Raw genomic sequence first — 13,639 nt, forward strand, 5'->3', positions numbered from 1 at the left:
CTCCACCTCTCCTCCTCCTTTCCTCTCATCTAACCCTCCTTTTCTTTTCCTCCCCTCTTCTTCCCTGTCATCTCCTCACTTTTCCTCCCCTGCACTTCTCTTTCTATGATCCTTTCTCCTCCTTTTCTCTCCATCCCCCTCTCCACTCCTTCTCCTGACCTCCTCCTCTCCTCTCATCTGTCCCTCCTCTTCTCTCCTCCCCTCTTCTTTCCTGTCATCTCCTCTCCTACCTTTTCCTCCCCTGCACCTCTCTCCTCCCATGATCTGCTCTCCTCCTTTTCTCTTCATTCCCATCTCCACCTCTTCTTGTCTCTCTCCTCTCTTCTCCTCTCCTCCCCTCCATTTCTCTCTATCCATCCCCTCTCTTCCTCTCTCCTCTTCACCCTCTTGTCTCCTCTCCTTCCATCACCTCATATTTCCTCCCCTCTCCTTTCTCCTCCTCCCTCCTCTCTGCTTCTATCCTTTCTTTTCTTTTTCTCTCCCCTCCTTCCACTCCCATTTTTCTTCTCTTCTCCTCTACTTTCCTCTCCATCATGCACTCGTGCAGTAGTGAGTCAGAGAATGTATAGTTATGCTGTACAGAGAGAGAGAGAGAGAGAGAGAGAGAGAGTCAGTGTAGTCATGTTTTTATGTATGTGTGTGTGTGTTAGTGTGTTAGTGTTTAAAAGTGTGTGCGTGTGTGTGTGTGTTTGCGCATACATGTGTGGTAGTAGTGGTTGAGCTTTGTGTAAGTGTTAATTGAAGGTTGGCTGAAGTGGGGGGAGTGCACACACACACACCATTTTTATCCACATTCAGTTGAATCTCCCTCCCTTGCCCATAAAGCCCAGGAAGTGGGATGCACTGGAAGGGGCGGACAGAGAAGCCAAGTCCCCTTTACAACTCTCACTGTGGGTGGCCATCTTTTCTTTCTGATGCCGCAAAACAAGCAGGTTGGCACTGGCGGCCCCTTCATTTGCACATATGATTATAGAGGTCTAGGGACCCATCATAACACCCATGTCAACTGTGACAGATGGTGTCTCCGCTGAATGTCACCTCCCTTTATGTTCTGTCTCATGATGGGCAGTGTGAGAGGCCTTGTACACTTAATCTTCACATGCAAATGTAGCCGTATGCAAAAGGGAACGCTTGCTTACTCTACAGTGAGTTCTTTATAAGAGTGGTGCCTTCATAGACTCACGCACACACCACACACACACACACACACACACACAGACTAGCTTTGTCCGCACCACGTGCCTCTTCAGTCAGATGACAGCCCGCTGCTATCTCCCTCACCATAGTGCCTGTGTGCGTCATGTTGAGCTGAGCTGTTGTCACCTGCATCAGCTGCGTTATATCAGAGTTGAGTCAGTCACACCGTGCACCTGTGCGGGAGGACTAGAAGCCCCCACTGAAGGCTGAACAAGGGGCGTGAATCAGGGCCATGTGCTGTGTGCCCATATGGTGGTCTATGACTCTGCTTGTGTTTGTGGTTTGTGGTTTGTGCTTCTCTAAAGCCCGGCGCCCACTGGACACAACCGTTCAGCGGTGTTCGGCGGTCTGGGCTTTGACGCACAGGATTTTAGAATAGTTTTCTATCTCTGTGCAGCTGGGCTTTGCTCCGTTGAAAACAATGGAGTTCTAATTGCCTTAAGGGTCTGACTGACTCAGCATGTCTCCATGGTCTCCAGACGCCCTTGGAATGTATTTGTTTGCTTCAGCCCTGAGCCGTCTATTACACCTCCGCTTCAGCCCTGGGGTCTGGTTCTAGAACATCCAGCAATGACCGTGGTGCTGGGCCACGTTACTGTTTCCTCCAGGGTTTCCACAATTCTATCCAGCAGCAAGAGTCCCCTCTCTAACAAGAAAGGCTTTCAGCTATTTTCATTGCTGTTGCTTTATTGCATAGGCACCTGTACTCTGGGCAGTGACAATAAAGTGCAATCTGTCTGTCTGTCTGTCTACCTGCCTGCCTGTCTGTTTACCTTCCTACCTGCCTGTCTGTCTGTATATGTCTGTCTGTCTGTCTACCTACCTGCCTGCCTGTCTGTTTACCTTCCTACCTGCCTGTCTGTCTGTATATGTCTGTCTGTCTGTCTGTCTGTCTGTGTTTCAGGCCTCGTCCAGCTGGAGGCTAACATGCCCTCCTCTGTGCTGGAGCCGCGGATCAAAGCGCCCAAACCCAAAGTGTGCAAGGGCTTCGTCAAGCGTGCCGACCGCCGGGAGATGGAGCTGGCCAGGACTTACAAGGTATGTCGTCCGGTCTGCCTCAGCTGGGCAGGCAGAGGGAGTATTAGCCGTTAGCTAGCAGCGTGGGGAGAGAGTAGGACATTCTGGGCCACTGAGACAGACAGAAAAAGACTGACAGACAGACAGAGAGACGTACAGGCAGACAGTAGGTGGGTTTACATTTCTAGTTCTACACTTCTATTCCGATTAGAATCACGAGAATAACAAATAACGAAGAATGAAAGAATAAAGGCTCAATCGGAATACGAATGACATATATAAACACCTTGGTCGGAATTAAAACTACTCGGAATCCGATCAGAATTTGAATCAGAATGAAAGAGGTGGTACATTATATTCCGCTCCTTATCTGATTGATCAGCCATGTATACAGTCATCAGATTGCCTGCTGTACTCTTCTCAAGGAAAAGTAGGCAACAATGGCTATGCGCTTGAGAGCACCTGATCGGAAAAAAAACTGTTCATGTAAAGGTGGCTGTTTTAAAGGCACTTCCATTTTTTTTCCATTTAGAGAAAGTTTACAGGAAAATACATGTCCTGAAGGGCAATGCACTTTACGTAAATTAAGCAGAACCCACAGCTGGAATGAATGCCCTTGCAGAGTTGGAGTGGCCGTGAAAAAGGCTGAACCATCACCGTCCCCGCTGTTAAGCCTGTACTCAAGCTAGTGTTTGTCTCTTACCGTAAGGAGCCACTTACGAGACTAAACCCTGAAGCTGCAGCAGCAGCAGGTGCACTGGGAGTGGGAGTCGGTGCGGAGGTTGTCTGCAGTAGAGGTGAAAGTAGGCCAGTGCTCCTTTGCTTGAGAAAGTACTGTTAGAGCCAAACTGCACCGGATGCCCCTCTAGAGTCATCTATGTTTTTGTGTGACGCCCTCTCCTGTACTGCACAACAAATCTACCTTTGGGTACTAATAAAGTAAACTGAACTGAACTGAACTGAGAGCAGAGCAGATACTGCAGCAATTAGCCTCCACTATAATGGATGGATGTGGCCACATCGGGCGTAGGAGATGATTGGAAAAAATGGATCAATCTTTCAATTCCTATGTTTTGACAAAAACTGTTTGGTCCTCTGTAGTTGGCCTCTTGAACCACAGGAAAGACATGTGGGCTCAGTGATAGCATTTCATTAAAAACAAATGCGTGAGTTCTCTCATTGTTTCGTATCTACTTTCATTATGACTGAATGCCCTTTTCTCTCTCACACACACCTTTTCTCTCACTCTTTCTCTTTTCTTTCTTTATCTCTGTCCATTGCTATGGTTCTTTGTCTCTCTCTCTCTCTCTGCCTTTTTCACTATTTATCTCTGTCCATCACTTGGGTTTCTTCTTCCTCTCTCTCCATCTCTCCCTCTCTCTCTCTCTCTCTCTGCCTCTCTCTCTCTCTCCCTCTCTCTATCCCCCTCTCCCTCTCTCTCTCCCTCTCTCTCAGGCTCTGAGGGAGGCGAAGGAGCGGGTGGAGGAGGAGAAGCCTCTGCGTTTCCTCTATAAGAAGGAGAAGCCAGAGGACCGGACCGCCAGCCCCGTGGTGGAGGCTCCGCCCGAGGTACACGCCTACATCACCCTCCACCAGCCAATCACAGCTCTCTCCTCTCACTGGACGCCTAAATGCTTCCTCCGATTTCCAATTACGTAACAATGTTCCAGCTTTATTGGTTGGCTACATTAAGTTGAGAATGTTATTGAGAACTTTATTACTGTGACAGTATGCTTTGAATATCTAAACAGACGGTCAAGAATGTTAGCCGTACTCACACGGACACTGCCAAACCTCTGTTTTCAACAAAGCTTTATTTGCAAATGATTTGCACAATTTTAAAGTATTATCTTTATCTGTGCATAACCATTACTGTAATGAGTACATGTGTGTGTGTGTGTGTGTGTGTGTGTGTGTGTGTGTGTGTGTGTGTGTGTGTGTGTGTGTTTATTTCTGTTTATGCTGTGGTCCCTGTAGGGCGATGAGGAGAAAGAGCTGGCTGTCATCCTCCTGCAGAAGATGCTTCGAGGCCGATCTGTTCAGAATCAGGTGTGAACCCCATCCACCTCTTTTGTGTTTAACAGCTAACCGCCACCCCCTGGAACAGGCACAAACACGCTCTCTACTCCTGACCTTTAAGCAGAAAAAAACACATCGCTCAGGTGTTAACTCACCTACAGGTCTTTCTCCTGTCACCCTGACGCTTGTGTGCGCTCTTAACTCTGTGGGCAGGACGGCAGGGCACCTCAGGTTACGGCCCATACATTATTCATGGCTGAGGGTAATTAATGACGGGCACGGCTGACTGTGATGATGACAAACAGCAGGTGCTAATGGAGCTAATGGAGCAGGCTGGAGAGGGACGCTTTGGAGGACCTGAAGTTTGACCTCGCTGTCATTCTGTGCTCTGTACTCTCTGTGTGTGTGTGTGTGTGTGTGTGTGTGTGTGTGTGTGTGTGTGTGCGCCTATTTCTTTCAGTGTGTGTGTGTGTGTGTGTGTGTGTGTGTGTGTGTGTGTGTGTGTGTGTGTGTGGGTGTGGGTGTGTGTGGGTGTATGTGTGGGTCTGTGTCTGTCTTAAAATGTGTCTTACTATGTTTACTATGTTAATACGTATGTTGTAAGTTTGTAAGTCGCTTTGGTTAAAAAAAAAAACAGGTAGATGTAATGTAATGTAATGTGTGTGTGCGGTGCCCCCCCCCCCACAGATGTTTGAGGGGAAGGAGAAGCGTCTGGAGCTGATCCAGGAGCTGCGCACCACGCACGCTCTCCAGCGGGAGGAGCAGGACCTGCTCAAGGACGAGAGGCAGCTCATGCACACGCTGCAGACCCAGAGAGAGCTCCACTGCAACAAGGTATCAAGAGGCACACACACGCACGCACGCACGCACGCACGCACGCACGCACGCACGCACGCACGCACGCACGCACGCACGCACGCACGCACGCACGCACGCACGCACGCACGCACGCACGCACGCACGCACGCACGCACACACACACACACACACACACACACACACACACACACACACACACACACACACACACACACACACGCACACACACACATTTTATATACTTTATTTGATTCCATGTTACAAGTCAAGTTACATGACACATTTTAAGACAGACACACACACACACACACACACACGCACACACGCACACACGCACGCACGCATGCACACACATGCACGCACGTACAGTACGCACGCATACACTGTAGGTCAGATGTACTAACGTTTTTGAGCCCACTTCATGTGTATTTGTTTCGCAACGTGCACGTAAAAAAAATTTTTCCCCTGTGTGTACTAAAACGTACATACTGTACATCTGGCCCTGTCTGTGTATCACTGTGTATCACATTATAAGAAAGAGAGTAAGAGAGAGGCGGACGGTCACTGCCAAGATAGGCCACAGATGTCTCAGACTGCCCTTGCTGTCCACCCCAGTCTGATGGCCTGTGTCATCTCGCCCCTGGCCAGACACACATCAGACCCCAAGACATCAGGCTCTGATCTGTTGTCTCATCATTATTTCTCTCTGTGTAGCTGGGTTTGATACGCACAGCTCATTACAGTCAGCCCCAGGAGGGCATACTCAGACCCTTCCTGCTAATGCACCAATGCTGCAAACTTCACAAGTTGTGATTGGTGTGATGGAGCAGTTGTTAGCCTTATCACGCACAGTGACATCCCGTAGGTTCCTTAAAGGAACACGCTCACTTTCTTTTGGCAAAGTCAAAGTCTGTCACTGTACACGCAGAGATGAGAAGAGAAGAGAGGAGAAGAGAAGAGAAGAGAGGAAAAGGGAAGAGAGGAAAAGATGAGAGAAGAAAAGAGGAAGAGAAGAGAGGAAAAGAGAAGAGAGGAGAAGGAAAGAGAGGAGAAGAGAAGAGAAGAGAGGAAAAGATGAGAGAAGAAAAGAGGAAGAGAAGAGAGGAAAAGAGAAGAGAGGAGAAGGAAAGAGAGGAGAAGAGAAGAGAAGAAAAGAGAACGGGAGAAGAGAAGAGAAAAAGAGAGAACAGAGGAGAAGAGAAGCGAGGAGAAGAGAAGAGAAGACAGGAGAAAAGAAGAAAAGAGAAGAGAGGAGAATAGAAAAGAGGAGAAGAGCAGAGCAGAGAAGAGGAGAAGAGAAGAGAGCGATATGTGTCCTCGTATCTAACTGGAGTAGATGGAGTGTTCTTTTAAGAACGCTGTTGTGCAAAGATTGAGATGGCCACATAGCCTACTACCAGTGGCTTAGGTGTAACAGGTGCACATATTGATAAAGATACTCCTTTCTCTGTATTAGTATTCAGTGCAGAATTAATATTGCATTGCTATTATATTATAAACAAAACTACATTGTGTTCCTTAAACACTGATCAAATCTGGCCAGGTTATTGGACCGGCAGTCTTATGATGAACTGTGAATGTGTTTTACAGCATAGTCTACCCACACTTAGGTAAACATGCTGCATAAAGGATTGATATCCTGTGTTATTGTGCATGAGATGATGTAGGGTTTTTTAAGATGCTCAAAACATGTCATGTTTGCCATTTTGTGCCCTCAAACAAGGGCACGCTGATTGTCTGGTTTTGTAAAGAGCTGTTGCCTGACAACCTACCACACCCGAGCCAGATGGGACCCAATTGAAAATCATTTTCTCAGCTTTAGTATCAGCATGCGTGACTTGACATACAGTACGTAGGCAGTAGATGTTGCCTGGCATTTCTCACTATGAATAGACAGGGGACTTTCTGACAACACATTTACTAAATTATGTATTTCTTACAAAGAAACATCTTGAAAGTGAAAGGGCTATTCACCATTACACAAAAGGACAGCGTCTTGTCAGATTTATTAGTCTCTATCTCTCTCCCTCTCTCTCTCCCTCTCCCTCCCCCTATCTCTCTCTCAGCATTCAGTAGTCCTCTAAATTTTGCCATGGTAGAACTACACGACTGGGAACATATAATATTTAATGTCCTGCATATGTTCTACATACTGTCCCATTATTTATTTATTTGTTTCTTTTCTTATGTTTATGGTGTTGAACAGCTTCTTTTGTCCAAAGAGCCTTACAAAACATTTAGAGAAGAAAAAATACTAACAGCAATAATCGCTACAGTAATATTATTACCATATTAACTGTCCCCTTGTATTAACCTCATAGCTGAAGACATTTTGCAAAATCAATGTATAAGCCTCGGCTAATAGTCAGGAAATTACGGTAACAGTTTATCATTCTTTGTAATAGAGCAAAATACATACAATGGTATCACTATGGTATCACTATTGTGATTAAGATAATGCATGATAACCATATATATATATAGGGTTCTGTATCTATGATGATAACTACCAAAGCCTGTTATTACTGTAAATATACATTGTCACAAAAATCCATTGCGATGATACTACTGTGGTGGTACCATTTAACCTTTGACCCTGCCCACCCGTGTTGTGTCGTGTCCTCGCCAGGAGTCCCAGCTGGAGGGCTACGCGGCCGGGGTGTCGGGGGCGGCGCTGGTGGACATGCTGGACTTCCTGTCCAAGGAGCTGGTGCGGCTGCAGGAGGAGCGGCGGCTGCACGCCCTCACGCTGCTGGCCGAGAGGAGGAGGCGCATGCGCCAGGCCGAGGAGAGCGGCCGCCGCCAGCTGGAGGAGAGGAGGCGCCGAGAGGAGGACCACATCTTCAGACAGGTGCGCTGGCCACGTGCGCCGACCGCCTTATGGGTGTGAGCGTTTTGTGTGTGTGTGTGTGTGTGTGTGTGTGTGTGTGTGTGTGTGTGTGTGTGTGAAAGAGAGAGAGTGTGTGTGTGTATTTGTGTGTGTGTGTGTGTGTGTGTGTGAGAGAGAGTGTGTGTGTGTGTGTGTGTGTGTGTGTGTGTGTGTGTGTGTGTGTGTGTGTGTGTGTGTGTGTGTGTGTCTGTGTGTGTGTCTGTGTGTGTGTCTGTGTGTCTGTGTGAGGAGGAAATTAAGGGGCCTAAAACTCAGACAATGTTTGGGCTGTTATCTTATTTTATCTTTTGCTGTTGGGCTCGCTGTGTATGTGTTTGCTTGTGTCACAAGCGCAAACAGAACTGTCTGAAAATGTTTGGGTACCTGGACATTCTAGAAGCACTTACCTGTACTTACTTTTCCTTCCTTACTGTTTTTATTTCACTTTCTCTCTTTGTTGCTCTTTCTTTCTTTCTTTCTTTCTTGCTTTCTCTCAATCTTTCTTTCATTCTTTTGCTCTTTTTCGTTGACTCTGAACAACTGTGCACACGTATTAAAATAACAGCTTGAAGGACAATTATAATTCATTCTTTTTGCATATTGGCTGATCTAGTTTTAAAGGTAGTGAGTCATAAGCCTTGAATGAACAGAACTACAAACACACACTCACACACACACACACGCACACACACACACACACACACACTCACACACTCTCTCTCTCTCTCTCACACACACACACATACAAACACATACAGTACACACACACAGACCCATTTTACAGACCCATACAAGCATCATTTCCAAATGACATCACAAAGATAGTAAGAAATCACTGAAGGCGTGGGCTCACATTGCATAACGTATGTTCAGACGATAAACATCTGTCGCTACCGCATTCATTTCAATTGTTTGTTCTTAGATAAATATATTATAGCCAGCACTCTAACTACCTTGGTGTGTTTGTTTGCCACGGCTTGTTTGCCTTGTACTACTAACAGATCTTGGGTCGAGCAAGCCCTGCATCCCCCAACCTGACATTTTGTCCCTTCAATATATGGTATATTACTGTGATATTTAATATGACAACAGATTTAATATGACTTCATTCTTTGAAGGGTGAAAATGATGTTGATGTTCTGGGCTTAAGCCAACATAAGCCATACATTATTGGCAAATGCAGTAAAAGAAAAAAAATATATTGCTGCTTTAGAAAGGATGTAGGGGATGATGCTTGATCTGAAGGATTAGACCCAAAGGTCTGCTATGTCTGGTCTGAGACACTGGTGAAAGATTATACTATGGATGGACAGAACCACTACTAAGCACCTTAGAGTAGTTCATGACGTTTAATAAATGAAAGCTAAAATGTTGCTGTTATTTCAGATGTCCCGAGCCTTATAGAAAAACTCATGTACACACGCTCACACCTTACAGTACATCTGGGGACCTGCCTTATGTGTATTGTCTATGTCCATGTGGTTTGGGTTCTGCTCTGTTCCACTGTTCCCCTCCTCTGGAAGCTTCGGGCCTTGCACAGTAAAATCAACAGCCTTGACATAACTCTTTAAGAGTTGACTTCAACATTATGGTCCATTTGATTGTTTAATATTGAAACTACTCTACTACTGAAGAGCTGAACGTAGAGGCATGAATTGAAATGAACCTGTAATTTAAATAAATAAATAATAATAATAATAATTAAAAAAAAATATATATATATATATATATATTATTATTCTACTATTTAATATTATTATACTGCTCTTCACTATTATTTACTATTAATTTATAATTGACTATAATTAAACACTGTACATTAAGACGTTGACTGAGTGTGATGTGGCTGTGTGTGCAGGTGGTGAAGGTGCACCAGGAGACGGTGGACCTGTATCTGGAGGACATCATCCTGGGCACCGTGGAGCAGGCGGCTGACGCCCAGGCACGAGAGGAGGTGCAGAGGCTGGCCGAGGAGGTCAACAACGTCGCCTACGCCATGGAAGAGACGTATGCCACACACACACACACACACACACACACACACATAGATATACACCTCACACACCCAACATCAGTACCACACATTCACACAAGCACACACACACACACACACACACACACACACACACACACACACACACACACCAGGATTACACACACATCCCTCACACGCCCATTATCAGTACTACAGTACATACAGTATATACACAGCTCACACGCCCAACGTAAATGCCACATGCAAACGAATCCCACACTTCCACTTGGGCTCCAACTAATGATTCATTTCATAGTCAGTAAATCTAAGCAATAATGCCAAAGTAAAAGTATGCACACTCATCTGTGCAACAAGATTTTAATCATAGCTGCCATTATACTAGGGGCTCCGTCCCGGCCATCACCCTGTTGCTTGCACTAGGAATGTTTGTTAACCGTATACAGACTGGCCAACCTCATACAGGAAGTGACTCATCAACATCTTATCGTCAAGAGCACGCAAAAATATTTATTCAATGTCTTTTATCAAATCTCGTTCTCTTGTATTCCCTTCCCCTGCTGCAAACAAACAGCAGAAATGCTCTTTGTGTTTGCCCCCTGTTGTTAGTGACGTTGCAGACATAACATTACTGCCATTCCAATCTACCTACCGCTAATTAAGCCTTCCTGCTCCCCTGAGGACAGTGCACTTCTTTTAAAGACTACCTGACTGGGCACTTTGGAGTCCTTTCAGTCCAATCACTGTTATTTTAGCTATTTCAATAGTAGCGTGAGCCAGGCTCATTATTATGGGGCACTTACGCTTCTGACCAGAAAGGTGCAAAGCTAGAATAGAGCTGGAACACTTTGATTCATATTCAAAGAGAGGTCATTGTGTTCACTGCAAAAAATGGCTTGTCTAATAAAATCTACCAAGTGTTTTAATCTTATATCAAGACAAAAAAACTAGTTTGTATTGTTTTCAGTACGAAAACACTTACCTAGTGCTTTCTTTTGATATAATTTCACTTAATTTAAGAAAAGTTTGTCTTATTTTAAGTCAATTCTTCCTGAAAATAAGCAAAATTATCTGCCAGTGCAGTAAGTCAATTTGTCGTAAAACAAGCAAATTTATCTGCCAGTGCAGTAAGTCAATTTATCTTGATAAGACTCCTTAAAATTAAGTGAACTTATCTTTTGAGAGAGTGCTAGGTAAGTATTTTCATACTTAAAACAATACCAAATAGATTATTTATCTTAATATAAGATAATAACACTTGGTTAGACAATACATTGCTCTGATTCCCTATTCATATGACGTTCTTCAGTAAAACGTATTGTTTTTAACCCTCGGCACCTACCTCCTACATAGAATTTTGTCCCACCTACTTTTGTCACCGCTCTGTTCCAACCCCGCTGATGGGTGAATGACTGCCATGCTTCCTAAAGCCTTGCCGGCACATACAGTACAGCATGCAGGGGCCAGAACCCACTGAGATAATATGCCTCCAAGTCACTCAACTTGTGGACTTCTTAACCCGGCAGATCAGTGGACCCTCCCAAATGATGTTTGTAATTGCATCCAGAGAAAAAAAGGCCAGGTGTTTGTTTTGTAATGGCTGACAATGAGTGTCTGATTATGACCATTTGCAGTAATTCACTTGACACATCTTGTGTCTGTGGTAGGTCTTAAGTATAGGCTACCCTGGCCACCCTGTGTCCCTGCAAGCTATTTGCTGGCTAAAATGAATGAAATGATGGATTGTATCTGTCTGCGTCATTTTTTATACTGTTGATATTATGTCCCATAGTGATAGGCTGGGTAAACCTGGTAAATCTGCTATTTGGATTTGGCCCTGCAGCTCAGGCTGGAAACCTGCGCATCTACAGTATCTCTCCTGCTTCCTGTACCGTAATTTCCCGACTATTAGCCGTGGCTTATACATTTATTTTGCAAAATTTCTTCAACTATGAGGTTAATAAAAGGGGGCAGTTAATATGGTGTTGATATAATTTTGTTTCTTTTAACTTGCATAAAACACTGTCCTGCGGCTTATACACAATGCGCCTTATATTCGTGAAATCAGTGTATGTGTCCTGTTCTCTGTGCTCTGTCAGACGCAGCGCTCTGCAGTCCGAGGAGATCGTCGCTGAGCTGGTCTACAGCTTCCTGCTGCCCGAGATTCAGAAGATGTCCGTCAGAGACAAAGGTGAGTCGTGGAGAGAGTGTGTGTCTGTGTACTGTACAGTATGTGTGTTTTGGAGGGGGGGCGGTTATGAAAAGTGAAATCAGTGCTGATGTACTGTAGAGGTGCCTTTGGGGCATTTTGAAACACTGTTCTTATTACAGTAACAAACCAGCCAAACCAATAAAGGAAAAAGAAAAAGGTTAGTGATTGTCTTGAGAAACACAGAGATCGGAGCTTATGAATTGTGCAGCACAGACAACACAATGTACACAAGGTCTCACAGATGAATTGGGTCTCAAAAAACACAACTGCACGGATGGCAGTGAAGTGTGACAAACAGGATCACATCATTATAGGTGGAATTATATATAGGAGCAAATGCTTAGCAATCAGTAGCATATGCCATGTGGTAGCATACAGTATGCCTCATCAAGTAAGTGATTCGGCCAGAGTTCCACACATCAGCTGCCCCCCCCCCCTTGCTGGTGCACTTCAGCTCCTTTGAAATCACTGTGAAGAAATCCCTCATTAGGCCTCCCCTCCCCCCCCACTCCTCCTCTCTGTCTCACACCTGCTGCCCTCTCCTGATTCATAATACAATTTCATTCGATTTATTTTGCTATTATATGACAAATATTTTTTAATAGCCATTGCGTACAAATCATTTTTGCATTGCCATAGGATACCATTTAAATACAGCGTTTATATACAGAAAACATCTTATACATAGATCTCTGATCATCTCTCTCTCTCTCTTTTGTTCCCTCTCTCTCACTTGTTCCCTCCCTCCCTCCCTCTAATCTCTCTCTCTCTCTGTCTTGTTCTCTCTGTAGTGAGGCGGGGTCAGCGTCGGCACCTCCAGGCGGCCCACTCCATCATCCACGGCGGTGCGGAGGGCTCCGTGGCTCCAGCCGGACCCCCGAGGCCCCTGTCCCCCTCCGACCGCGCCTCCCAGCAGCTCCTGCGGGACACGGTCAGCCAGGTGGACCAGGCTTTGTCCGTCCCCTCCGCCGCCCTGGCCGCCAGCAACCCTACTCTGGCCACCGCAGCACCGGCTGACCCCTCCCGCGATCACACAGACGACGGCGTGTTAGAGGAAGGACCTCCGCATGATCCTGAGGAGACCGACAGTCATGCTGAAGCAAATCAGGAAGCCGAGGCTGAGGAGCCATGATCATTTTTTGGGTGGCCAAATTTGTAATCCTTTTTAAGAATGACAATAAAATGGCAAGAGCATTATTCTTTGGTGAAAGAAAGATACACGGATATGTGTTGACTCAACAGATAATGGGTAGTTACATGGTGATTAAAACCGTAAAGCTTTTCAGTGTCTGTCTGGTCTCTTTTACATTATTAACTTGTTTTCCCACATTTCATAATCCAAGAGGTCTTGCAGGGCCATACAATGCACTGTTCAACAAGGGAAGCTTTTGGAGAAATTTGGCTTGAATATGTCTGAGAGCAAAAAAAAGATACCTTGGGTTTTGATGATTCAAAACTACTCCAACGTTTCATAAAAAAAAGACAGAGCTCTTTCCAAATGTAACCAACTTAA

The 13,639-nt window shown here is 45.3% G+C and overlaps 1 protein-coding gene across 1 annotated transcript in view; it reads left to right on the forward strand.

Moving 5' to 3' along the window:
• cfap91 (cilia and flagella associated protein 91) overlaps positions 1–13,408 on the forward strand; it is a 21,559-nt gene extending 8,151 nt beyond the window's left edge. Inside the window, exons 10-17 of the mRNA XM_062534793.1 lie at positions 2,102–2,235; positions 3,670–3,783; positions 4,192–4,263; positions 4,921–5,067; positions 7,682–7,903; positions 9,780–9,928; positions 12,014–12,105; positions 12,918–13,408. Coding sequence (XP_062390777.1) covers positions 2,102–2,235; positions 3,670–3,783; positions 4,192–4,263; positions 4,921–5,067; positions 7,682–7,903; positions 9,780–9,928; positions 12,014–12,105; positions 12,918–13,258 — 1,271 coding nt within the window. The 3' untranslated portion in view covers positions 13,259–13,408. The remainder of the gene's footprint in view (positions 1–2,101; positions 2,236–3,669; positions 3,784–4,191; positions 4,264–4,920; positions 5,068–7,681; positions 7,904–9,779; positions 9,929–12,013; positions 12,106–12,917) is intronic.
• Positions 13,409–13,639: the final 231 nt, after the last annotated feature.

The sequence above is a fragment of the Sardina pilchardus genome, chromosome 4 (genome assembly GCF_963854185.1).
Source record: "Sardina pilchardus chromosome 4, fSarPil1.1, whole genome shotgun sequence".
In the NCBI taxonomy this organism is placed as follows: Eukaryota; Metazoa; Chordata; class Actinopteri; order Clupeiformes; family Clupeidae; genus Sardina; species Sardina pilchardus.